Source organism: Felis catus, chromosome E1, assembly GCF_018350175.1.
Source record: "Felis catus isolate Fca126 chromosome E1, F.catus_Fca126_mat1.0, whole genome shotgun sequence".
Classification (NCBI taxonomy): Eukaryota; Metazoa; Chordata; class Mammalia; order Carnivora; family Felidae; genus Felis; species Felis catus.
Window position 1 is genome coordinate 15,799,214 of NC_058381.1, and position 26,568 is coordinate 15,825,781.

General features: G+C 43.6%; 1 protein-coding gene across 4 annotated transcripts in view; it reads right to left on the reverse strand.

Moving 5' to 3' along the window:
- The window catches only part of VPS53 (VPS53 subunit of GARP complex), a 150,763-nt gene that overhangs the window by 59,477 nt on the left and 64,718 nt on the right, over positions 1-26,568 (reverse strand). For all 4 annotated transcript variants that reach the window (XM_045045335.1, XM_045045336.1, XM_045045337.1 and 1 more), the window contains 5 exons: positions 22,935-23,013; positions 19,967-20,110; positions 19,370-19,512; positions 16,387-16,528; positions 2,224-2,325 (listed from right to left, as the gene is read on the reverse strand). In XM_045045335.1, coding sequence (XP_044901270.1) covers positions 2,224-2,325; positions 16,387-16,528; positions 19,370-19,512; positions 19,967-20,110; positions 22,935-23,013 — 610 coding nt within the window. The remainder of the gene's footprint in view (positions 1-2,223; positions 2,326-16,386; positions 16,529-19,369; positions 19,513-19,966; positions 20,111-22,934; positions 23,014-26,568) is intronic.

Below are 26,568 nucleotides of genomic sequence, written 5' to 3' on the forward strand. Positions count from 1 at the left end.
ATCCTGTGGACTTCCTCCCTGAGGCCCCACAGGGCTCCCGCGCTTCCTGCGCACCCAACTCCAGAAGCCAGTAAGTGGCTGGGAAGACGGAGATCCTGTCTTAATGGACCACCAGCAAGACATGGGCAGGGGAGGCCGCAGGAGGCTGGGGACGGAATGTGAGGAGGCCTTAGTCACTGGTGCACACGTGTCCTCACTGACAAGCAATGGCCAAGGAAACTGCAGGTGGGTCATCTAGCCTAGGGGTTTTTGGTACTTTCTTTTTAAACAGATCTCAAACCCCTGGTTTGAAAGAATTCCATGATAGATGTGACTCAGAACAGAACTGCTCTATTTTGGAGGGACTCAGAGCCCTGATCTCCTCCCAACTCCCCACAGTGACATGGGATGGGGCACCAAGGAATATAGTTTGAAAACCACAGGCTCTCTCTAAAGACGAAAAAAACTAGGTAAGTCTAGAGACAGTAAAAACCTACCACATGGTCAGTTAACAGCGGACCAGAGTCTGGCTCTGCCCTACCCCCTGGATCTGTGTCCTGTGTCCTTGGAATGAGAAGTCTTCGTCCTTACAACAATAACGTCTGGCTTCCAGGATGAGCAAACAGTTCCACGAGGGAGACAGATCATATCGTATCTACCAAACCGATTTCGTAGTAACGGGGGCTGCTGTCATAATCCAGTTTAACGACATCCAGAGATGACTGGCTAAAGGGATAACTTTTCATGGCAGCCACCAGCACTGGGAAGACACAGAGCCCTGAAAACAGAACTACCACCCAAAGCTCAAACGGGTGCAGGCAACGGAGTGTGGGTAGAGGACACACCAGAAAAGTGAACTCTACGTCCAGACTCCTTCCTATCGGGGTCCTTCCTCTCCAAATGTGAGAGATGCATTTCTTTAGTTGGAAGAAATCTGTTTTCTCCCACAAGAGTTGATATGATATTTAAATCAGTTATACCTAATCCCACAGATCTCTGGGATATAGCCCTGAGGTATCCTTCCAGTTTATGTATCCGCCTGTATTCATGGGGTTCATTTCTGCGTTCTCCACTTTTCACTGAGACACCCCGGTGTAGTGAAAGAGCTCCAGGAAAGGAATTCTAGTCTCTGACTTCTAGACCTTGCTTTCGGTCCTTGCTCTTCCACACCCAAACTCTGTACCCCCGGGCAAATCACTTGACCTCTCTGAGCAGCACGCACTACAGCTCATACATAGAACCCTACAAAGAGAGAGGCAGGGGTTGCAAAGAGGAAATGGAACGCAGCATGTAGAAGAATCTGAAACTATAAAGCCCATGAAAATGTGAAGTATCCACGTTATTACAATTATTTGATCAGTGGACCAGACACATTCCACCACGTTGCTTCGGAATTGCTCCTGGAAATTCTGTTCTCTCGGCTCCTGCCACGATCGTCCACCTACCCTCACCGTGCTAGGAATGCAGGGTTAGCTGCAAAGTGCATGGCTACAGGTTTCCCAGGCTGGTCTTCCCAGCCAGCCCCTTTTGGCGGTGTCTGGAGCAAAACAACACTATAAAATAATCCTCGAGCAGCCAAGTGTAGAAAATTAAAAAGAAGGGATCGCTAATCCAGACAGGAAGAGGTCTGATTTATTGCTCTAACCACTCTGCCATAAAATGGCAGTGAAACAGCAACACCATTCTATAGGATGGAGGGAGAGGAAATTTAGAGTTGGAAAGAAAATCCAAAGGAAATGAAAGTGTTAGTGTGCTCTGAAAAGTAACTCTCCAAATATGCCATTGGTCACCTGGATGTTTCCAGGCCGCCCCGATGGCTTCCAGACCTCAAGTGCTTGGCTTACACTGAGTGGAGGCCTCTCCTAGCTGATGGTGCTGCTAACTTCACAGGGGATTGCTGAGCCTCTGGTGTGGTCACCGGACAGACAAGGACACCATCGAGGGCTAGGCTGGCAGGCACAGGAGGTGATGGACAAGGCAGGGCGGAGTTCCCACCGCTGCACTGCACGGGCCAATGAAGCTTGTGCGTGTCGGTCATTCCAGTGGGGAAGCTCCTGGGGAACAGAGGTGGGCAGGACAGGCTGTTCTTCCATTTAGTTTTCAGATAAAGGCTTTCTCTAAGACCACCAAAGCTGTCATCTCTGCATGTGGTCAAGAGCCAAAGGACCATATTTAGAGCGAGCAGACCCATAATCGGAAGCAAACATTGGGTAGGTCACATATGGAGATGCAAACTGGACTTACTTGATCTAAGTCTCCCTTCTCTATCGCCAGTTCCTCCATTTCTGGCGCTGGTTCATCTTCCAGGAAGGGATTGGTCGATTGGGGTGGAGACTCGAGTTTTTTCTGTTAAGAAGACATGAGAAAGAGACAGGTATTACCTGAGTATACCCTCAATACCTTTTGCCATCGATCTGCTTTTTTCCTAGTCTCTCCAACAGCTGAATCACGAAATCTGATGTAATGAGCAAGAATGGAGACGACATGGACCACATTCTCACCTCCTGGCCTTCAAACTGTCTTGCATCTTCCTGAAACCTTATTGCCCATCCCACCCCAAACCCAATCTGGCTAAAACTCTCATTCAGCCTTCAGCCTTCAAATCAGAAGTCCCTTCTTCTGGGAAGCCTTCCCCATCTGTCAAGTTTGGGTTGGATGCCCCTGCTACATGATTCTATCCTACCCAGTATGTCCCCAGACCAAGGTATTTATTAAAATATTGCAAATACCCAGTTGTCTGTCTTATCCCCACTAGATTCTGTAATGGCAGGGATCATGTCTGTCTTCCTCACCCTCTGTCTGGTACCTGGCATTGACTAGCTGCTCCCCGAATATGAATGAATCAAAATGCTGGATGGGTTGGAATTCAAGAACAAACTATAAAGCTAATCTTATATGTTCTAGATTATAGACAGGAGTCCCTTCCCAAGTAAGTCCCATTACCAGAAACACAACAAAATCTCCTAGGGAAAAATTACTTCCTAGGTCCTGATGATGCATACTCTGTTAAAATATGTCCCTGAGTGGGAACACAGGCTAGGGGGAAAGCTGGAGGTAGGAAGTATGGGCTTTAGCTCCAACTCTTCGGCGCTGGCCAATCCCCTAAATTCTCTCAGCCACAGCAGCCTGAGGTCACAGGTACAGGACTACCTGAAGGATCAGATGGGAGGAAGTGTGCAAAAGGGGAGAAGGGGCACACGGCACATACAAGGGACAATGGTGATGATAATTCCAGGGCAACAACAGAACTGAGGCAGCTCTTTGGAATTTTTTTACAAATTTGACCTGAATATGTTGTTTATGTCAGGGAGCTGGGAGTCCTAGCAGAAAGAAAACTAAGTGGACAAGAAGGAGAAAAGGGATTGGCTGGTGCTGGGGGTGAGGGGAAGGGGCAAGGAACGGCTCTTTGGAGACAAGAAGCCAGGTGGAGAGGGTGTTTCTAAATGTGACATTTTCACATATATCAGCAGAGAAACTTGAACTAACCCTCTAAGCCAAGAGGGACAGCACATGGACTGTACAGAGTGAATGACTTTGTTAAGTGTTAGGATATCAGATGAAGATACAAGGGGAAAAAAAAAAACCAACAACGACAATCAAACAAAAACAATCCAGAAAAAATAAACAATTTGAACACAAAAAACACAAGCCACACCAGTGTCCAGTTTAGGCTTTAAGCCCATTCTGCTTACACTCATGTAAACTACTTAATTCTTGGCTCAAACACTTAGATGCTGTTATGTTGCTAGATAAAGACTCTGTATGAGAAAAACCTTGTGATCAATGCATTAGCTTTAAGGTAACCATTAGTAGGACAATGACTTCTACAGTATCCTGCTGAGAAACAATATGGTGTAACTACCAAGTAAACATTTAAAATTTATACACTCCAAACTTTGGCTGCTTTGCCTGCTAAGGGGAAAAAAGTCCCTATAAACTTAACCTGAAATAGTTTGTTTTTAGAACTGGGCTATTTTTAGAAAGCAATGTATCTTTCAAACAATATTTCCAAGTGCTTCTTTATACAGGTGATCAGACAAGGCCCCTTCAAGGAGGTGATATCTGAGCAGAGACCAGAATGAGAAGGAGCTAGCCAGGCAAAGATCTGGAAAGAGCACTCTTAGCACAGGACCTCGTGCAGTGCCTAGAACAGGCTTGGTGAGTCCGAGGGACAGGGAGGAGGACAGGGGACATGAAGAAAGAGAGGCAGCCAGGAGCCCAATCACAGACCTCCGTGGGCCGTGGTAAAGGTGAGATTTTCTTCGCAATGCAACTGGGCAGTCACTGGGGGGTTTTAAACAGGGAAGTGATGTGATCTAGTTTAGATTTTTAGAAGATCATTCCACTGCTGTGGAGAGGATGGACTGTAACGCACGAAGACCAGTTTAAGAGGCTGGTTCCAAGGGTTCCAAGCAAAGACTGACCCAGGACTGGACTAAGCCAGCGTTGTGGAGACTGACACAGGCAGCCGGATTTGGGACATACTTAGGAGATAAAGCCAAGAGGACTGGGTGACAGGTGAAGGCAAGAAAGGAATCAAGGGTCAGTCACTTTTTGGCCAGAGCAACCATATGGCTGGTGTCACCATTAAGGGAGTGACACACCTGGGTTTGTGTCCACGCTCTATCGTTTGGATACGCTGCTCAGCTCCTCCAAGCCTCAGCTCTTCCTTTGCGAGGGGTATCGATGCCCACCACACAGAGCTGCGTGAGGATCAAATGAGACTGTGTTGGTGAGGCATGACACGTGTACCAAGCGGCCCAACACCACGGCTGGCACTAGGAATGTGGGGGTTCTCATTAGTGTTTAAGGGGGTCGAACTGTGGCTGTGCCCCTCTCAATGGAGCATCTCTGAGACGGGGAAGAAGTGGGAGCACAGGGCTACGAAGTGTGGTAGAAAGGATTCCCTTTTAGGGGCGTCCGGGTGGCTCAGTTAGGCTTGATTTCAGTTCAGGTCATGATCTCACAGTTCATGAGATCAAGCCCAGTGTTGGGCTCTGCATTCACAGGGCAGAGGCTGCTTGGGATTCTCTCTCTCTCCCCCCCTCCCCTCTGCCCCTTCCCCACAATAAATAAACTTAAAAAAAAAAAAAAAGAATTCCTTTCATCACAAATAGGATTTTGTCCCTACTCTCTGCCTCTTTGGGCTATCTCCAGGAAATGAAAATAATGGGTCCATCAAATTACAAAGGCACAGGCAGGTGCTGAGCTGCTGCCTTCCTCTATGGTAAAGGGAGGAGAAAGCCCTGAGGGGCAGATATAGACGCTTGCTGTTTGGAGGGCTAGTTTAGCGCTCAGATTCACCTGCAGTGATGAAAGCCTAAATCTTTGCAGCCAGCAATCACCAGCACAACTGAAGCCTTCTATGCAAGAGCCCTGTTGTCAGATCCAACCACACCACGCCTCTCATTTCTGCTCTGCAGCTGTCACAGGCCATAAAGAATTACAGGTTTGGGTTTAGATTAGAAATAACTCAAATGACACAGTCCATGAGCTCTGGGGCCGCTAAATAAAACAAAAAAAAATTGCCAAGAAATGAACGACTTTCCAATGTTACAAGAATTCATTCTTTTTGCCATGAGGACAGTCGATTTCAAGTCCGTACAGGAAAGAAAAATTCTTCAGATAGAAAGTTAATTCCTCCTAACTAAACCACATGGCGTTCCCAACACCTCCAAAACAATAAGGTGCACAGGCCGGCCAACCTGTCTAATTTACTACTGGAAGAGAGAACGCGGCTTTGGTCAGTAGTGTGTCTGCATCGGGGTCCAGCTGCACAAATGCTTTCCTGAGGCCCTAGCTGGACACTTCAAGTGATCAGAGAAGGCACTCTGAAATTTAAGACCAATCTGTTTCCTCTCCCTGGAGGAGAAAGCTTTCAGTTACAGGACGAAAATTCCACAATTTCTGTACTTCTTATTCCATAAATGCTTTACTTCAGCCCCACTCCTGATTCGTCCTTAAAGAGATGACCTGGAGGCTCCAGTTGATAGGCCTGTAAACACAGGGCTCTGCACACCTGCTTTAGTATCACTGGGACCTCTCTTGGCACACCGTGCTCGTATCTTACACTGTGACTGTTACACATTGTCTCCTTTTTCTGCTAGACCATAGGCACCTGTCTGATTCAATTTTTCATCTTTTCCTAAGGCTCTGCCCAAACAGCGGCCTTGAAAAACTTTGTGAATAAATCCTGGTCAGATGGGAAACACTCATTAAAATCTTCTTTGGACACACAGGCAACATTTTCTATTTTCTGTAAACAAAACAAAGAAACCTGTGCATTTGTGCGTGTATGCTTGTTGGAGGGTCTCAAGCTATTAAACAGTGGACATCTCTGGGGAGAGGGATTTAGGGCAACTAAGAAGGAAGAGGTTGTCCTTTTAAAATATTTTATTCTGGGGCGCCTGGGTGGCGCAGTCGGTTAAGCGTCCGACTTCAGCCAGGTCACGATCTCACGGTCCGGGAGTTCGAGCCCCGCGTCAGGCTCTGGGCTGATGGCTCAGAGCCTGGAGCCTGTTTCCGATTCTGTGTCTCCCTCTCTCTCTGCCCCTCCCCCGTTCATGCTCTGTCTCTCTCTGTCCCAAAAATAAATAAAAACGTTAAAAAAAAATAATAAAATATTTTATTCTGTTTGAGCTTTAATAAGCTATTTCTCTCTTCTCGTTTTTTTGGTAGACAAATTATCTGAAGAGTGAAGATGATTCATAACTAAACTCGGTATTTTCTAAAACGCTTAGTATTTTAAAACTATGATACATAATTAACATAAAATTCACCATTTTTGGTGACTTAAAATTTAGTGATTTTCAGTATATTCATAAAGCTGTGCCACCATCACCACTATCTAGTCCCAGAACCGTTTTTGCCCCAAAGGAGGCCCCATATCCATTAGCTGTCACTTCCAATCCTTCCCTTCCCCCAATCCCCGGTAACTCCTAATCTACTTACTATCTCTATGAATTTGCCCATCCCCGACATTTCATATAAATGGAATCATATAACATGTGGCGTTTTGTGTCTGGCATCTTTCACTTAGTACAGTGTTTTGGAGGTTAATCCTATAATATATATCAGTATTTCAGTTTTTGGTTTTTTTTTTTTTTTTTTTTTTTTTTTTTTTTTTTTGCTGAATAATATTCCACTGTACGGATATGCCATATTTTGCTTCTCCATTTGTCCATTAATAGACATTTGGGTTGTTTCTACTTTTTGGCTATCGTGAATAGTGCTGCCATGAACATTCATGTACAAGTGTTTGTACAAACACAGGAGAATTTTCAATTCTCTTGAGTGTGTGCCTAGGAGGCAAAGCATGTATTACTCTAAAGAAACATTTTCGGATTGCTTTGCCTTTTTTTAATCTGGCAGTTACCCCTTTACTTCAGGCATCAATACATGAGCACCATGAATTTCACGAAAAGCAGACTAACTATTTCTTCTGAATTTTAACAAACTGTCACTAACATCAAGATTCAGTGCTGGGAGACTAGGCAGGTGCATTTATAAGAGACAAGAACACAGAAAGCAGTTTAAAACAGGGCTGTCCTTGCTTGAGATTCTGTGTCTCCGTCTCTCTCTGTGTCCCTCCCCCACTTGTGCTCTCTCTCAAAAGTAAGTAAATAAACACTAAAAAATTTAAAAAAAAAAAACAGAGGCTATCTTAAATATGAAAATACTCTTACTTTTTGGCCCTGTAATTCATTCAACTTGTATCATAAGAAAATAATCTCCAATGTGAACAAAACTGTGTTCACCATGACCTTATTTATAATAGTGAAAAAATGACAAGTACTTAAGGGTCCAACAAGAAAAGGATAGTTAAGAAAATTCTGGACTATCTGTATAATGAAATATTATATACTGATTGAGAAACCACTTGAGCTATGATATAACGAAGGAAAGTAAGCTTTAAAATTGTATTGACACATCATGGGGTGCCTAGGTGGCTCAGGTGGTTAGACGTCCAACTCTTCGATTTCTGCTCAGGTCTCATGGTTTGTGCGATTAAGCTCCACATCAGGCTCTGTGCTGTCAGCACAGCTGCTTGGGATTCTTTCTCTCTCTGTGTGCCCCTATCCCACTCACATACGCTCATGCATTCTCTCTCTCTCTCAAAGTAAATAAACATTAAAAATTGTATTTATACATCATATATAAAAACAAACAATACGGATCAAAGATCTAAATATAAGAACAAAGACTATAAAACTCTTAGGATGAAGCACAGGTAAATGTTTGTGACCTTGAGGATGACACCAAAACTCAAAGAACAAAAGAAAAAAAAAAAAAACCTAGAAAAGTGGGATCTCATCAAAATGGAAAACTTTTGTATATCAAAGGACACTGTCAAAAAAGTGAAAAGACAACCCACAGAATGGGAGAAAATATTTACAAACCATGCAGCTGATCTATGATAGACTATATCTAGAAAATGTTGTTTTAGAAAACCCTCTCACAACTTAACAATAAAAATACAAACAACCCAAGTAAAAAATGGGCAAAGGACTTGAATAGACATTTCTCAAAAGAAGAAGTCCAATAAACACATGGAAAAGATGTTCAGTGTTATCAGTCACTAGGAAAATGCACATCAAAACCACTATGAGATACTACTTTCTATCCATGAGGATGGCTGTAGTAATTAAAAAACAAAAACAAAAACAAAAAAACCCAGAAAGTAGTAACTACTGGCAAAAACGTGGAAAAATCAAAACCTCCCTGCACATGTGGTGAGAATGTAAAATGGCGCAGCTGCCGTGAAAAACAATGTTGGTTCCTCAAAAAGTTAGACACAGAGTTACCATCTAACCCAATGATTCCACTCTTGGGTACACTACCAAGAACACTGAAAACATATTTACACAAAAACTGGCCCATTAATGTTCACAGCATTGTAACGGCCAAAAAGTGGAAACAACTCAAATGTCTATTAACTGATACATGGCTTAAAGCATCTACCCAAGCAATGGAATATGATTCAGCCATGAAAAGGACTGAAGGGCGCCTGGGTGGCTCAGTTGGTTAAGCAGCCAATTCTTGATCTCGGCTCAGATCATGATGTCGGGGTTCCTGGGATACAGCCCTGAGTTAGGCTCTGTGCCGAGTGTGGAGCCTGCTTGGGATTCTCTCTCTCTGTCCCTCCCCTGCTCTTGCTCTCTCTCTCAAAATAAACATATAACTGTGCTGACAGCTCAGAGCCTGGAGCCTGCTTCAGATTCTGTGTCCCACTCTCGCTCTGCCCCTGCCCGCTCATATTCTGTCTCTCTCAAAAATAAATAAATGTTAAAAAATTTTTTAAATCATTAAAAAAAAAAAAGAAGGATTGAAATACTGATACATGTTACCCAATGGATGAACCTCTTAAAAACGCTATGCTGAGTGAAGAAAGTCAGGCACAGAAGGCCACATATTACAAGATTCCATTTATATGAAATATCCAGAATAGGCAAACCCATAAAGACAGAAAATAGATTAGTGCTTGCCTGGGGCCGGGGGTGGGGGGAAGGAGGAAATTGGAAGTGGCTGCTACAGTGGGAGTGGGGCAGGGTTCTTTTGGGGACAATGGAAACATCTTAGAATTGGATAGTTGGAATGCTGGCATAACCTTATGAATATACTAAAACCAACTGAACCGTATACTTTAAATGTATTATGTGAAATTTTGTTATATGAATTACATTTCAATTTAAAAATATATTAAAAATTTTTTTTTAATCTTTACTGATTTTTGAGAGAGAGATAGAGCGCAAGCAGGGGAGGGGCAGAGAGAGAGGGAGACACAGAACCCAAAGCAGGCTCCAGGCTCTGAGCTGTCGGCACAGAGCCCGACGCGGGGCTCGAACTCACGAACCACGAGATCATGACCTGAGCCAAAGTTGGACACTTAACCAACTGAGGCACTGAGGTGCCCCTAAAAATATATTTTAAAAGTGCAATTTCAACTGTGTAAAATGAACCCCAAATCTTCACCTCTGACTGATGGGAAAATAAATGATGTTTTTTTTTCTTCTCCATTCTTGCTATAATTTCTACATTTTCTATCTTGACCGTGTATTGCTTTCTTATCAGAAACAAACAAGCAGAAGGTAATATCCTCTTAGGATGCTATTCAAATAAAGCATTTATAAAACATTTTGAAACATCAAAGGAGAGCTCCTTCCGTGCTCAGGACCCAAGTCCTTGTACTGTGGCAGAACCACTAAGACCCTGCCCTCCTCCACTTGTGCAGTCTCCCTGACACAGGTGTTAAGTTGCTGGAAGACTGAGGTATAGGGCAAGCTGCTTTGTGTGGGCTCTCGTTATGTTTAAACCGTGTGATTAAAAATCACATCTATAGCTTGTATATTTACAATGTACTTTAAAAAACTGGGCCAGTATAAATGTATATTGAAATGACCCCTAGAGGCAAAGGATGATTCTATTTAGAAAGGCAACTTATGCAATGGGGAATTTTTTAATTTAAAAAAAAATTTTTTTTTTTTTTAACGTTTATTCATTTTTGAGACAGAGAGAGACAGAGCATGAACGGGGGAGAGTCAGAGAGAGGGAGACACAGAATCTGAAACAGGCTCCAGGCTCTGAGCTGTCAGCACAGAGCCCGGTGCGGGGCTCAAACTCGCGGACAGTGAGATTGTGACCTGAGCCGAAGTCTGCTGTTCAACCGACGGAGCCACCCAGGCGCCCCGGGAATTTTTTAATTTTATTAAAAATTTTAATTTTATTAAAAATACTACAGCGAGCCAGTTATAAAAACTTAACCCAGTCTACTTTGCTTTTGTAGAGGCTAAATACAGTGTTTACCTTGAATCTAATCATTGAGTCACTAATAATGCATGTTGATATAGCTTTTTTTTTTTTTAATCCCAGTTAATTAACATATAGTGTAATAATGGTTTCAGGAGAATTTAGTGATTCATCATTTACATATAATACCCACTGCTCATCCCAACAAGTGTCCTCCTTAATGCCCATCCCCCATTTAGCCCATCCCCCTACACAACACCCCCTCCAGCAATCCTATTTGTTCTCTATTTAACAGTCGCTTATGGTTTGCCTCCCTCTCTGTTTTTATCACATTTTTTCTTCCCTTTCCCTATGTTCACCTCTTTTGTTGCTTAAATTCCATATATGAATGCAATCATACACAGTATTTGTCTTTCTCTGTCTTATTTCACTTAGCATGATACATCCTAGTTCCATCCACGTTGTTGCAAATGGCAAGATTTCATTCTCTCTGATTGCCAAGTAATATTCCGTTGTATATACACACCACATCGTCTTTATCCATTCATCAGTCAATGGACATTTGGGCTCTTCTCATAATTTGGCTATTGTTGATAGCACTTCTATACACATTGGGGTGCATGTGCCCCTTTGAATCAGCATTTTTGTATCCCTTGGATAAATACTTGGTAGTGCTATTGCTGGGTAGTTCTATTTTAAATTTTTTGAGGAACCTGCGTACTGTTTTCCAGAGTGGCTGCACCAGTTTGCATTCCCACCAGCAGTGCACAAGTGTTCTCCTTTCTCTGCATCCTCGCCAACATCTGTTGTTTCCTGAATTGTTAATTTTAGCAATTCTGACAGGTGTGAGGTGGTATCTCATTATGGTTCTGATTTGTATTTCCCTGATGATGAGTGATGTTGGGCATCTTTCCATGCATCTGTTAGCCATCTGGATGTCTTCTTGTCTGTTCATGTCTTTTACCCATTTCTTCACTGGATTGTTTTTTGGGTGCTGAGTTTGATTAAGTTCTTTATAGATTTTGGAGAATGTAGGTACAGTTAAGTCACATCCAGACATTTGCTTTTAATTTCAAGGCATTTTAATTTACAGAGTATTTTGAATCCCTCTTCAGGGCCAGGAGCTTAGGCAATTAGCAACAAGCAATGGTAGCTCACCTCCTCCAGGAAATTACAGCAGAGGACGCCGTAACTGTGTTAGGGTTTGTACCTAAAACCAGACGAGCCCTGTCCTTAAAGTTCTTTCAGTGGACATCTCTAACAGATGTCAAAGTGGCATCTGTTAAAAAAGAGCCAAAGATGACCTATCACACTGATCAGTTAGAGGCACTGGACTGTGATAGGTCCTTCCAGGTGAGTTCATCGCCGCTATAGCTCACCCTAATTGTTAATCAGTCAGCAAGGGGCTTAACAGGGTCTGAATATCAGTGAGAGGGGTGGGTGGGCCTGGGAGGGTCTTTGGCTGACTTATCTGTCCCATAACTTTGCAAGGAATTCACTGACTTTCTATGAAATTTGGTATATGTTATAGGGTATCAAGATATACCTGGGTTTACTTTGTAGTTTATTCTGATGTCCTGAAGTAATGGTAACCACAAAAATTTTCCAAAAAGCAAGACAGCTCAGGGAGGGTGTAAGGAGACGGGGAGCAGCAAGTCTTCAGGTGGGGTGCCCAGCAGCTAGACTGGGGAGTCAGGCCACTTGGACCCCCAGCCCAGCCTAGCCCAGGCCACCCCTTCCCAACACTGTCTGTTGGGAGCATGGTCAGCGGCCATGACTAATCTACCAGTGGCCCTGCCATTGAGACCTATGGGCTACAGGTGAAGGCCCCACTTGGGCCACAGCAAGGTGATGGCACCTCAGGCTCACCTCAGGGTGAACATCACCTACAGTGAGAAGCACATTTACATATTCCCAAGGCAGGGCTGCAAAGAACTGATTCTCTAAGACCTGGCCTGCCTTGTTGAGGAGGCCACAGGAGTTGTTGCCTTTCCACTAACTAATCTTTAAGCGGAAATCCTTAAAGGTTATGGAGCAGCCGCTGTCAGGACTTGGAATGCAGAATGGTTGCTGGGTCATGATAACTGAAACAAAGAATGGTCCGGGGTATGAGTCTGATCCAAAGGAGTTGAATGGTTTGGAGAAGTCTGTGGAGAAAACTGCTGACCCCATTGAGAGGGATGAATAAAGAGCTTATAGCTCAGCAGGACTTTCTGGCCCAGGATTTGTAACCTGAAACTCTTTGCAAACTTGACAGGAGAAGAAGCAACAACTGAACAATTGGAGAAATGTATAAATCAATTATGCCAGAAAATTTTCAAAATAGAAGACAAAAAAGGGAAGAAATTGGTTAAAAAAAAAAAAAAAGGTTCGAGCATTCCCATCTGACCATGACCAACCCCACAGAGCCCAGCACCTGCCAGGAGACAGGGAGACAGAAGGCTGCAGCCCAGGAGCCTAGACAGTGGAGAGAGGCCATGTTGCCCCGAGAGACAAGCACCCCCAAGCCCTCTCCTCCCCTATAGAAAGAAGGTGCTTACAGTGGGGCAACTGCCACTTTGGCATTCCTGTACCTACTTTCTATAAAAAAGTGTGGTCTTCACACAGCCCCTCCCAGTTTTTCATGGTCTCTGCAGGGTTATCCTGTTTGTTAGGCTCACCTTGTCCAAAGGGGGCCTTCCTGGCCCCCACATTACTCTGCCTCTTTGGACCTGTGGGGCATTTCCTAGCATGAATGAGAGGCGACACGTCCTGGGACAGCTCCAAGTTTACAGGCTCTCCTGGTCATCAGATACAACGGGGCCATCTGTTTCCCTGTAATCCCAGAGCCTCCTAAATGTAAAAGCAAAACCAGCAGGAAGTAGGGCCCAGTCAGAGAAGGAGAAGAATGGCGCAAAACAGGTGTTTGTGTGGCACTGGTGTCATTCAAGCAGCCTCCACGGGGTTCTATTTCCCGTAGTCAGCTAGACAAACCCGTCCTTTGGCTCCCCTGACCCTGCCTGGCTGGAAGCCATGGGTGCACAGTGGGACACTCTCGGATGGGGTCTGTGTTCAATGCTTAAGCCTCCTGTGCGCAAGCAGACCTCTGTGGGGCTAAACCCAGAGCCAGATGAGTGTCCGTCTGAAACCAGGCCAGAAACGGCTTGGGGAGGGCAGAGAGAATATCAGGAGCTGCTGAGGTCAACCAAAGAGGTCTCAGGAGAGAAATGCATTCTTCTTTCAGTCACATTTCTATTACCTATTATTTCCTTTTGTGACCTGCAGTCTATTTAAGGGCATTTTCATTTGTTTCGTGGCTGATTTTTTTCATTACTACTAAAAAGAAATCAATTTTGAACATGAAGTAACAAGCAGAGGAGTATACACGTGTAGTTTTATTTTTTAAGTATGGAAAGAGTGCCCTGTGGTTCCTTGTATTTTATTTCCCTAAGTAGGTAGGGCCTTATGGTCTTGCCTTAAAATTGAGTGTTGCAGGGGCACCTGGCTCGCTCAGTTGGTAGAGCGTGCGACTCTTGATCTTGGGGTTGTAAGTTCAAGTCCCATTTTGGGACCTCTCCGCCGTCTCCAACTTCCTTCCCCAGAGACAGGCACTGTTGTCACTTCTAGACCTTTTTCTTACACATTTACATACATAAGCATGCTTTTTGTTTTTTACATCAAGAGGAATTACACCATATGTACTGGGCTACAGCTTACATTTTCCACTTGACAATGTATGTGAGGGGTTTCTTTTCTATGACAGCACATCTAGATCGAGACCCCATTCTACCGCTGTTCCACATTATGGCTATATTATATTTTATGTAATCATTTTTCAATGATAAACATAGAAACATAGAAACCGCCACTTTTTTCCCCCTTTTAAGGCTGCAGTTCACCTCTTTCTTGGTACATCTTCTGATACACGTACAGATTTTTTTACAGACCTCCTATCTAGATGTTAAGCTGTTGCCTCACAGGGCATGCGCATTTAAAGTTTTGATTACATAATGACGACTTGGTCTCCAGAAAGGCTGCACGTATTTGCATACTGGCCACTGTATTGTTAGTCTTGTAACATTTCTGCCAACCTGATGTAAGAACATTTGTATCCTCTTCTATTTTTTTTCAAGTTTACTGGCCAACTATTTCTTCAGTGAATTTCTTGCTAGGCTCTGTACTCATTTTTCTAATTGGTTACTTGCCATTTTCTTACTGATTTTGAAGACTTCTTTTATGTTGGATATTAATCATTTGTCTTATAGCTTAAACTGTATTTTTATTTCCTACTTTCTTGTTTATCCATTAGTTACGTTAATGGTCTCTTTCATTCTTTTTATGTCGTGAAATCTTTTAGTACTTTTCTTTGTGGCTTCTGGGTTTGATGTCTTGTTTCCCCTAGCACAATGCTACTGAAGGATAGTTTCTGCTTTTCGTTTAACAGAGAAGGCAGTTCACTGAATTCTAGCAGAGTCTGGACTGGATCACAAGTATCTCTTGACTTGTCGGTCCAAGGGTTTTCCTACCAAGTCACATCAGTTCTCTGTTGTTACCAGTTTTCAACTTTGATTTCTTCCTCCCTCCCTCCTTTTGTCCTTCCCTCCTCACTCCTGCCTGCCTGCACAAGGTCTGTGTATTTTTTGCATGACAGGGAGCAGAAATGAATCAACCATGGTTCCTGAATGCAAGAAGCTCAAAGTCTGTGTGTGTGTGTGTGTGTGTGTGTGTGTGTGTGTGTGTGTGTGTGTGTGACGGTGTGAACAGAAATTACATAAAACATAAAAATTTGGTTTCCTCATGGATAGGAAATCTGAAGAAAGCACACTGATGTGTTGGCAAGGAGGCTGGGTTTCCAAAAACAGTTTTTAGAGAGACGCTTTGGAGCTGGTGTCTGGTTACACAGGCACTAAGCGATGCTAACTAACAACACTACATTCCACCTTCCTCATGGACGTGCACGGGCCTCAGGCCTGCGTGCATACTTTTGTGTTTTTATCATTTAGTAGTTCCCTGACATGTGGGTTTGTACACTTGGCTTTGAGGTTTACAGGGACACACTGACCTGGTTTGCTCACCAGAGACATTAAGAAAACAAAGTCTACGGGTGCCTGGGTGGCTCAGTCGGTTAAGCATCTGACTTTAGCTCAGGTCACGGTCTTGCAGTTCATGAGTTCAGGCCTCGCACGGGGCTCTGTGCCAGCTCGGAGCCTGGAGCCTGCTTCAGATTCTGTGTCTCCCTCTCTCTCTCTGCCCCTCCCTGCTCACACTCTGTCTCTTTCTCTCTCAAAAGTAAATAAACATTTAAAAAAGAAAAAAAGAAAACGAACTCTAAAGTAAAAACATACCCTAATTGTAATAAAACTCAACAGTTGATAGAGTAATACGGTATTTGTGAGTGAATAAGTGAGGCCTCTATGACTCACAAAATTACTAGTCTGTAAAATGGAGCAAAACATCGTAAAATGATGACAGAACATTCTAAAGACGTGAAGTATCGCACAATAGGAAACAGTAAACCCACAGAGTACTCTGCGTCACCACTCACACGAGTTGAGCGAAATATCTGGACTGGGGGATTGAGCACTCGAGCCACCGGCTGGAACCACCGGATTAAAGACTAACGTGAAGCCCAAGCACGCACACCCTGACTTCATGTCCCAGCCTCCCTCAGGAAGGTCCTACCAGAGCTCCATCTGTCAGGGTGCACCCGGAGAAGCGTTTTGCAAGAAACCCCTCAAAGTTAGTTGTTCTCTGAATAGCAAAAAGAAGCAATTTCACTTCAATTTCCTTGGCTCTGGTACGCATAATCTTGGCGAGTTCTGTCCTTCAAAACAAAGAGATAAACGCTGTCAGAAGAACTGATCATTCAAGATCAGTAAAGTAAATGGCTGTAGCTTATATTAAAAAAACAGAAAGCATGTGGTCATTTCAAATCCTGAGGTCTGTCACGAACTAAGTTTAATGCTTGGGGAGCAGAAATACATATTCTAAATAAGAATTTTAAGGTGAAATTATCCACTAGTCAAAAAATAAATCAAGGATTTAAGGAGATCGATTTGGTTATACGGTTACTCTGATTTTTGTATCTTTCCATAATTTGTTAATAATATCCACAAAGCACTTACTCAGTATTTTATAAAAACGCATGTATTTTACACAATGGCACAAGCTGTCAATTACTGAATCACAAAGCTCCCTCTTCCAAACAGCTCAATAATCATCTCTCCAACGAGAGAGCAGGAACCCTGGAAACACGCGTGAGAGACCAGAACCCCCGTGTGAACAGTGACGTGTCCACGCTTCGGTGGTTCCCACCTGCGAAGCTTCTGTCCCACTCCAGTGCGGTTTCAGGATGGGAGCCGCAAGGGAGCAGTGACCTGAGAGCTCTTAGTAAGTACTGGGCTATGATCATCTTCCCATACAAATAAATGGCAAGATGAAACAAAGAGCCTCTGAGATTACTTGAGAATTATGTGTCTGTAGGACGGTGGCCAAAATTCCAACAATGAAAGCCTGGCAGCAACAGCAGCAGCACCGGCATTAGCTGCTACAACGGATTTGTGGCGTTAGCTCACTCCCAGTTTCCTGCAGGCTTCACTTTTCAGAGTTAGTGTGCAAAAGTCACTGAACTGGACGCTGCAGAGAATCAGTCACCAATTTCTCAAAGAATTCGCTTTCTTGGCTAACCAGGACGTAGAAAGTGACAACCACAAGTGTCCTTAAATCAACATTGAAAGGTTATCTAAACCTGTGGCTGCAAATGTGCTTCTGAAAACAGCAGCCACATAGAACGTACAACACCTGGAGGGAACCCTGAGGTAAACTGTGGGCTCTGGGTGGTGAGGATGTGTCAATGCAGGTCCATCCATTCTAACAAATGCACATTTTGGTGAGGGATACGGGTAGCAGGGGGACTATGCATGGGCAGGGGCAGGAGCATATCAGAAACCTCCATATCTTCCTCTCAATTGTGCTGTGATCCTAAAATTACTCTAAAAAAATAAAGTCTATTAAAAAAACTGAAATCAGGGCGCCTGGGTGGCGCAGTCGGTTGAACGTCCGACTTCAGCCAGGTCACGATCTCGCGGTCCGTGAATTCGAGCCCCGCGTCAGGCTCTGGGCTGATGGCTCAGAGCCTGGAGCCTGTTTCTGATTCTGTGTCTCCCTCTCTCTCTGCCCCTTCCCCGTTCATGCTCTGTCTCTCTCTGTCCCAAAAATAAATAAACGTTGAAAAAAAAAATTTTTTTTAAATAAAAAAAAATAAAAAAACTGAAATCAACAGGCAAAATCCCTTAAGAAATCCCCCCATTGTGTTTAAACACAACTTAATTAAGCATACAACTTAATTGTACTCTATGATTTTAAGAAAGATGCCTACCATGAATTATTCTAAAGGTTGAATTATGCTTAAACATGAGACTTTTTTTTTTTTTAATTAGCCTGGAATTAATGTAATTGTGCACTGCGAGAAGGGCATAGATAACTAATAAAACCCAGTTACTGGGTGGTAACACTGTTGTGGTATAGCTGCAAATACAGAATAAAAAATTTTGACTACAGTTTTAGCTTTCTCATGGACACACAGATCTAACCTTCTGGCCCTGGGTGACATTCATAGAAACTGCAGACAGGATGAATGAGAGAAGGTCTTTAGAATGCTTAGAACATTCGATGCTGATACTATGAACTATCCAAAAACTATAAAAACACTGTTAAGGGCAGGAAATTTGTTCAACAAATATTTCCTGAGTGTCTACTATGTCAATGAGGTAGACACTAGCCCTGACCCTACAGAGCTACCTATGTAGCAAGTCAGAAAAGCAAAATGATGACGGATATATACACTGTATGCTGATATATGTGATGGAGACACAGGAGAAAATGTGGGGTGATGAATAACACAGGGAAATCTGGTTGATGAGCCTTAGCAGGTTAACTAGAAAAGGCAGAGTGTTCGAGGCAAGGGTCAGGCCAAAGGAAAGCGCTAGAGCAAAGACGGGAGCAGATGCAGCTGCTGTGTTATACATAAATTACTCGTGAGGGGAAAAACGAATGCTTTGGCTACAGGCTACTAGCCCAGGGCTCTCATGTACTCCTCTTCACTTTTTTTTCTAGAAAAAAAAACATACATTCTCTCTCTCGGATTGGAACTCTGAAGTTGAAGAAGTTGAAATACAGCCACAGCTGGAGTTTAGGGGTTGGTTTTGGGTATATAAAATCTGACTTTCAACAGGAAAAGGGTCTCCTAAAGGGAGAGAGTCCAGCACAGGAAAAGTTCTCATTAAAATGGTAGCTTTCAGTGGCGCGTGGGTGGCTCAGTCGGTTAAAGCGTCCGACGTTGGCTCAGGTCATGATCTCATGGTTTGTGAGTTCGAGCCCCGCATCGGGCTCTGCGCTGACAGCTCAGAGCCTGGAGCCTGCTTCGGATTCTCGGTCTCATTCTCTCTCTGCCCCTCCCCCACTTGTGCTCTGTCTCTCTCTGTCTCTCAAAAATAAATAAATGTTTAAAAAAAATGGTGACTTTCAAACGACAACAACAAAAGGTGGAAGTGGCACCCGACGCACGAGGCCACACGGAGCCCCTAGAGACCAGGGGATTGATTTCAATCGACCAATTTCAATTGATTTCAATTAACAGTAAAACCAGCCTAAAAACAGAATCTACCTTGTGACGTGGCAAAATTCTACTGCAATCCTCTCGGTCATGTACCACTCACGTGGAAACATACGGCCATATTTCTCCTCATAGTCCACAAGCTGTCGTTTTATCCAGGCATAGCGTCTGTCGATTTTGTCCAGCCAGGCAACCTTATTAGGAAGGGAGGGAACAAAAGCCACCCAGTGCTTAGAAGCAGTGTTGACAGTTTAAGGAAACAAGCAGAAACACAGAACCAAGAAAAACAAAACCAGTCTCTTTATTTCTCACAGTTTTAAAGAATCTAGGCTACTTTTTCACTTGATCTAGAGGTACTGAACTTGGTCTACGATTAGACTTCAGGTGTCTGTAAATTTCCTGAAACTGCATGCACAGTTTTATGCATGGGTGCATTTTTCTGGTGAGAGGATCTGTAGCTCCCATTAATTTCTCCAAAGAGTCAGAGACGTCAGAACGGTTAAGAACTACTGAACTGTCCAGTCAGCCCCTCACAGTTCAACCATCAACGTTTTAAGGCAGTAATACTAACAACATATAAATCAGCAGAGCATTTAATTTTCAATAAAATTCAAATGTAACATCTGATTTCACTTGGGTAATACTTACATCTTGGTTTTCTTGAAAAAGTACTAGATATTCTGACAGATGCTGTTTAATAAACTTTTTGATGATTTCCTGTTTGATTCTAGGGTCCAAAATATTAGCAACCAGACACGCATCTCGTAGGACGTTGCTGGGTCCTCCTGGCCTCTGGTAAAACAAACAACGCACACCAGTTCAAGGGCCAGAAACAACCTTTAAATCTCATGGCCTCTGACAGCTGCTACTTCTTATTCCTCTCTTGAAGTTATTATTACTTCCACTCCCCTGACACTTAGTCTTCTGTGAAGTGGATGGATATTTTAGTTACTTGTTACTCGATGAAAGAATTGTTAAGCTAGTCTGCAGTAGCCCATATAAAAGCTACTCTGTGAATCAGCAAGGAGACATTTTGGAAACAGGGTCAGCAATGGTCACAGGAAATTCTGCTTTCTGAACGCAAAAACTGAAATCACCTTGCTGAAGGGCTTTACATTTTTTTTAAATGTTTTTTGAGAGAAAGAGAGAGAGAGAGAACACAAGTGGGAAAGGGGCAGAGAGAGAGGGAGACACAGAATCTGAAGCAGGCTTCATCCACGCTCTGAGCTGTCAGCACAGAGTCTGATACGGGGCTCGACCCCACGGACTGAGAGATCATGCCTGAGCTGGAGTTGGACGCTTAACTGACTGAGCCACCCAGGCGCCGCACCATGCTGAAAAACTTTAAAATTCAGAATGACACCAGTCTCACTCCACATGTGCCACATCCCCTTGATTCCAACCTCAGATTCCTGCTCCCAGGTGCTTTATTTGTGCCAAACAGTGCAGTAGCATTTAAAATCTAAAACCAGGTTCCAAACCACCAGACTTGTTTTGCTGACAGTCAACTACTCAGACAGGTAACCAAAGGTAAATATTATGGTTTGGGCCTTTTGATCTGAAAAGCAAGAGAAGGGCTATCGAGGAGCCATACTCATACACCATGGTGGGAAGGCCTTTGTTCTTACTGAAAGCAATTTGACATGCTGAACTTTTCTTTATAGTAGCTCACTGAATGAACATGGTTGGCTGAGTGAACTATAGCAAAAAGAACACTTGGAATCTACTCTTGGCTTGGCTAAACAGCTGTGTAGCTTTGGCACAGTTACTGAAACTCATCTGAAAAATGAATGAAAAAAATGGACTTCAATTAGGCGATGGCTGACGTTCTTCCAAATCTTCATGATTTTTTTTGGGTAAACTCTGACCAGTGTATCTATCTCAACTGAAGTTCAAGAGTTTTGTAAGTGTTGGGGTGGCTGGGTGGCTCAGTCCATTAAGCATCGGACTTGATTTCGGCTCAGGTCATGATCTCATGGTTCATGGGTTCGAGCCCCGCGTCAGGCTCTGTGCTGACAGGGCACAGCCTGCTTGGATTCTCTCTCTGCCCCTTCCCTGCCTGCATTCTCTCTCCCTCTCTACCGCCCCCCCCCCGTCTCTCTGCCCCTCCCCCACTTGTATTTTCTCTCTCTCTCTCTCAAAATAAACAAACTTACATTTAAAAAAAATCTCAATTTCTATTTGTGAAGTAGAAATGGCAACACAAGGCCTTTAAGAAAAGTCAACAGCCACTGAAAAGGAAAAAAGAAAACTTAGAAAAACTAAGTTACCCAGCTGCAGAAAAAGGAAGCAAGTTCTTAAAGAAAACCATTTGAACTTCATGTGGAGTTGAGAAAAAGACAAAGTAGGTCATGATTAGTTTCTTCTAAATAATAAAGCTGGTCTTCATTCATATCTTTCTGAAACTTCTTGAAACTGGGCTAGATAGCAGAGCATATAGTAAAACAGACTTGGGACACTAAGAAGAGTCCGGTGCTTATAAGTTGTGAATATTTTACAATCCCTTTTTACAGGATTGCTTTCCAACATCCACATCCTACCGTTATATCAAGTGAAGAAAGAGAACAAAGTCCTGAAAGGAACATGTTCTACAAATAAAATATCTGATTACTAGAAGGCAGCCATAATATTTGCAGACATTAAAATCAAGAGCAGGTTTCCTATAGGAAGTCATCTACAAAGCTGGGGCAGCTACTCCCACCTACTTCCTAAGTTTCTTTTATGGAGCACAAAGAAAAATGATTAAGATATTTCCAGTTATTGAATTATAGAGCGGGTCCAGGAAACGTTCCTTGGCTCCGTAAATGAACATATATCCCCGTCTCCACCCACCAAGTGCAGTGAGGAATGCTGCTTGCCTGTGTGTGCTTTGGTTCATTTGTGTTGAATAATTCCTTCTCCCGAAATAGCTCAAATAATAGAGAAAACAAGCTTCTGAAGGTTCTTCTCTCCCCAACACATGCAAAGCATTAAGATTACATCTGCTACAGTCTGAAAGATAGAGCTAAAAGCAGTTACCCAAGCACAATGACAGCCAAGTGAGGCAAGGCTTGTTATGGGAGAAGTGTAACCATAGCTCACAAGCGAAATACTGCGGGCTCCGCAGACACAACACAAACAGCCATGCCACCAGCGAGAGCTAAAGGGATTAATCGGAAAGAACAGGATTCTGATCATTAAAAGTGAATCTCCTAACTGTGTCCCTCAGAGTTACATAAGCCTGCGGATGCTCCTCCCAGCTGTCTTTTCACCAAACTGAAACCAGCAAGTTATGTAACGATCCTAAAAAACACTGCGGCTTGAAGATTTTTTTTTTTTTAACACAGCCATGAGAAAAAAGGAATTTACTGGGCCGACGAGATATTGGGTTTGACACACATTAAATTAAACCAAAATAAATCCTCACTTTTTGATGCTGGAAGAACACAGATGAAGATCAACATTGCTTTGGGATAGTGAAAATCAGAGACGGTCTCACTGCCCTGAACCTTTAGCAAACAGACTCGTGGCAGCCAGCCAACACTTTTGGAATGGTAAAGGAAGAGTAACCGTAGCGAGTGTGAATCAGGCAAGAATGGTGATAATGTCTGACCAGAGGGAAAATGCAAAACAATACCTTGGTGCCCTGGGAAGGAAATGCTTCTTCAAAATCGGCCAGGATTTGCTGTCCTAACTCAGTCTGGGCGGCTTTCACTCTGGAGGGAAAAGAGAACATGTCATTGCCTGGTGTAATTATCATAGATCCATAAGTAATTATGCAAAGATCGATAAGGGTCAGAACTGTAGAAGTCTTTAGAGATCGTCAGGAAAGTGGGGAGGTGTGGCTAAATAAGAGAGGTCACATACTAGTTAGTGGCAGGTTTATGACCAGGACCCAGTCATTGGATTTATTCTCGTGATGGATTTTCTATATCCCAAAGTTCTTCGAGGCCACCCCCGACCTGGTGTGGGGTAGTATATGTTAATCTTTATAAAGTGCCATCAGGGGGTAGTTATGCTGTGGGAAAATGCTCTGTTATAATGCCCAATCCAACAGAAATTCATGTTGGATTACCGCTACAATTTCTCTCGTGCTCCTTGTGGTACAGAATGCAGGAGGGCCCCATATTGCCTCGGAAATGTTTTTTTTCAACCCTGAAACCAACACCAGGATCCTAAGTTTTAACAAAAAAACGAAAAGAATGTTTTCTAAAGGAAAAAGGAAAAAGACCCGAAAGATAAAATGAGCTACCACTTGGGAGTGAAGGCCACCTGAAGGAAGATGAAGTTCACTCAGAAGACTGATGGACAGCAAAAACGAGTTCGAAAGAGGGATGCGGTCAGGACTTAACCTGGTGGTCTGCACGTATATCGGGAGCTCAAGAAATACTTGTCGGCTTCAATGAGAGGAGGACGGAGAAGCGGCCAGGAGGAGAAAGGAATGGCGTGTCAGCACCTCCTGCAACGATCACATCCTGTCCCAGCCGCCAGGAGTTGGATGCCTCGCACCAGCCATTCCCCCAGAGCTGGACTGCCCTGAGCCCGAGGCAAATATTTCACCTTTGCTAAAAGCACCATAAAATAGTGTTCTTCCTTTTTTGGTCTCCACCCTGTTGCTTTGGAATTAACTTTGTAAAGTTTCTAGAAATAGTGAACAGCTCAAAACCACAATTGCTTTGGCTATTCAGCTGTGGCTGGCAACCTACTGAGAATTTTTTTTTTTTTAAATGAGGGGACAGGCAGGACCCCAAACAATCTGTTTTTTTCTGTGGCAGAGTAAGTATGCTTTATTCCACATTCTTTCCAGGGCTTTTCCACTATCTTCAAGATTTTTAAAACCATTCCTGTAAGTGGGTTTGCAGCCTCTTTAGTTGCTCAGTGACAGAGATAAGGCTATTATTACTGGGACGGCCCCCAAATCACAATCAGGGCCCGCCGTCCAGGGTTGCCCAACGGACAATGGGAAACGTGCCTTGAGTATGAAGTCTGACAGGAGAGAAGAGAACCTGCTTTTGTAAAACTGTACCTCAAAGTCTTGTGACTCCACATAATGGGCCAGGCAGACAGCCTCCCCTGGCGCCAGGTCACAAGACAGAGGCAGCTTCCAGAGCCTCAGGCCCCGCTGTTCCTGCTTGCCTTTTGGCAGCACACAGACAGCCCCGGTTCCCTCCTGAGCCACGGGGACAATCCCTGGAGGGGAAGCTCCACCCCAAGTCAGGGACACTCATGTCATATTCTCAGGGCTCCTGAGCATCTCAGTGACACAAAGGTCCCAGCTCTGCCTCTTTCACCCCTCCCACCCCATCATCCCCGAACTCCACATTCTTGCCGGGGTGCCTGAAAAGACCACCGGAGCCTATGATAAGGCCTGGTACTCCCAGAGCGCAGAAGAGAGGGGAAGAACCAGGGTGTGATTTGTAGACCCCCTGGCCATTTTCTCCAATCCAGTTTCAAAGTCACGTCTTAGGAGCGCAGACCTAGCTGTGCCACCAGTGAGCCACATGTAAATAAGTCATGTCCCCAACACGGGCCACAACTAGGGAGTTGTGAAGTAAGAGGGTGGGATGCAGGCCTGTACCGGATGCCTTCCGCTGTCCTCTCCAGGACTGACTGCTGCCCAGCGCCCACCTTTCCAGCGCCAGTGGGCTCGGCAGGCACCTTCACAGGGGGCTGCAAGTTGGATGTGGAATTAATGCTGGAGCACAAGAATAGGCTTCGGAGCATAAATGTTTCCAAGCACGGTTTCTGAAGCGTCCAGCAGTGACTCAGATGAAAGAGCAACCATCTCCCTTACTGATACTAATGAAGGTATCTATAATCCCAAACCACAATTCCATGCATTTTCAGGGTGAGATGTAATATAGTCTTCATGCTCAGTTGTCTAAACAGGATCCTAGAAAGCAGTCAACCCTAAGAGAACATATCCTGGGCCTAACTCGTTCCTCTTCTAATGATGAAAGTAAGTTCCGTAAAAAGAGAGACTGGCTGAGACTCTGTTGGCAGAAAAGAGTTGAGCTACCATGATTTTCATAAAAACAGCTAGGAAATTTACCTACAACTAACAGAGAACAGAAATTTACCTACAACTAACAGAGAATAGGGTAAATAAAAATTCCTCCTGGTATCCAAGTAAGCTCAGTCTGCTTCGGTGGTGACAACTCGGTGTTGATCACTTAGGCAACAAAGGAGTCGCTGTGCTGATCAGAAAGGAAGGTCAACCAAATGACTTCTAGTACCCTCCACACCATCTGATGAAGGGTTGCTCAAAGGTGACCTTTGCACACTGGGTGGTAGCAGAAGGATACAGTAAATTATAAAAATTATTTAGACATCTGTGGATAAAGTAACCCTGATGCTTCCATTACCTTGTCAACGGCTGTCCCAAAGAAAATACCCTGGGCACTTCACAATAAGCTGACCTCCCAAAGTCTGCACTGGACAGAACGGTTAATTAAGTTAGTCAGACGCTCTATTTCCAAACAGACAGGCTCTGTAAAGAATCCCACCCCAGAATCAGAGTGATTCAGTGGGACAATTTGAGATCGTCAAGCACAGCCCTTGTACTTTTGAAACTGAAGTTTTCAGAAAGAACTTGTCAAAGTCACACAGTCAGACCTTTTCATTTTCCAATTTCTTTCATTGCTACACCATGCGACACCCCCTCTCCCCAACCTGCCAAGTATCTCTCTCATATAAAAAGTGAGTTATAGTCCCCTACAATATTTTTTTAGCTCAAGGGTTTTACAGGTTTCAGGAGAATGCAAGAATCTTCTACTCTTTCTCAGGAAATATCGACTGACTACTAGAAACAATTGCTTTCGTGGATATTCTTGAACCAGGAGGCTTGAAATATAAAGATGATATTAAAAAAAAATCTTTCCTTCAATGCTACATTAATATTTAAGCATTTTCTAGAAGGGTGGCTGGAAGAAACAGGTATATTCAAATCAAGGTCCATGAACTTCATATTTCAAACATACAGGCAAAGGTCACAACCTTTCATGCGACTTCTTCGATTTACAGACAGCAAGCTATTAAACTGGAGAAACTAAAGCAACACATAGGGTGTAACTCTGCTGCTTTCCCCCTTCCCCACAAACAGCTACTTCTATCATTTCCAGATGGTTCCACCATCACTTATGTAAACATAAGGGAGGAGAATTCACCAGAAATGATGCTAAAAATAAGAAATCTGGACTTTCCTCAAACTTTTAGTACCTCTTGAAAAACAATTGTAGTCAAGCACTGAAAACAAGAGATTTCTCCTCCTG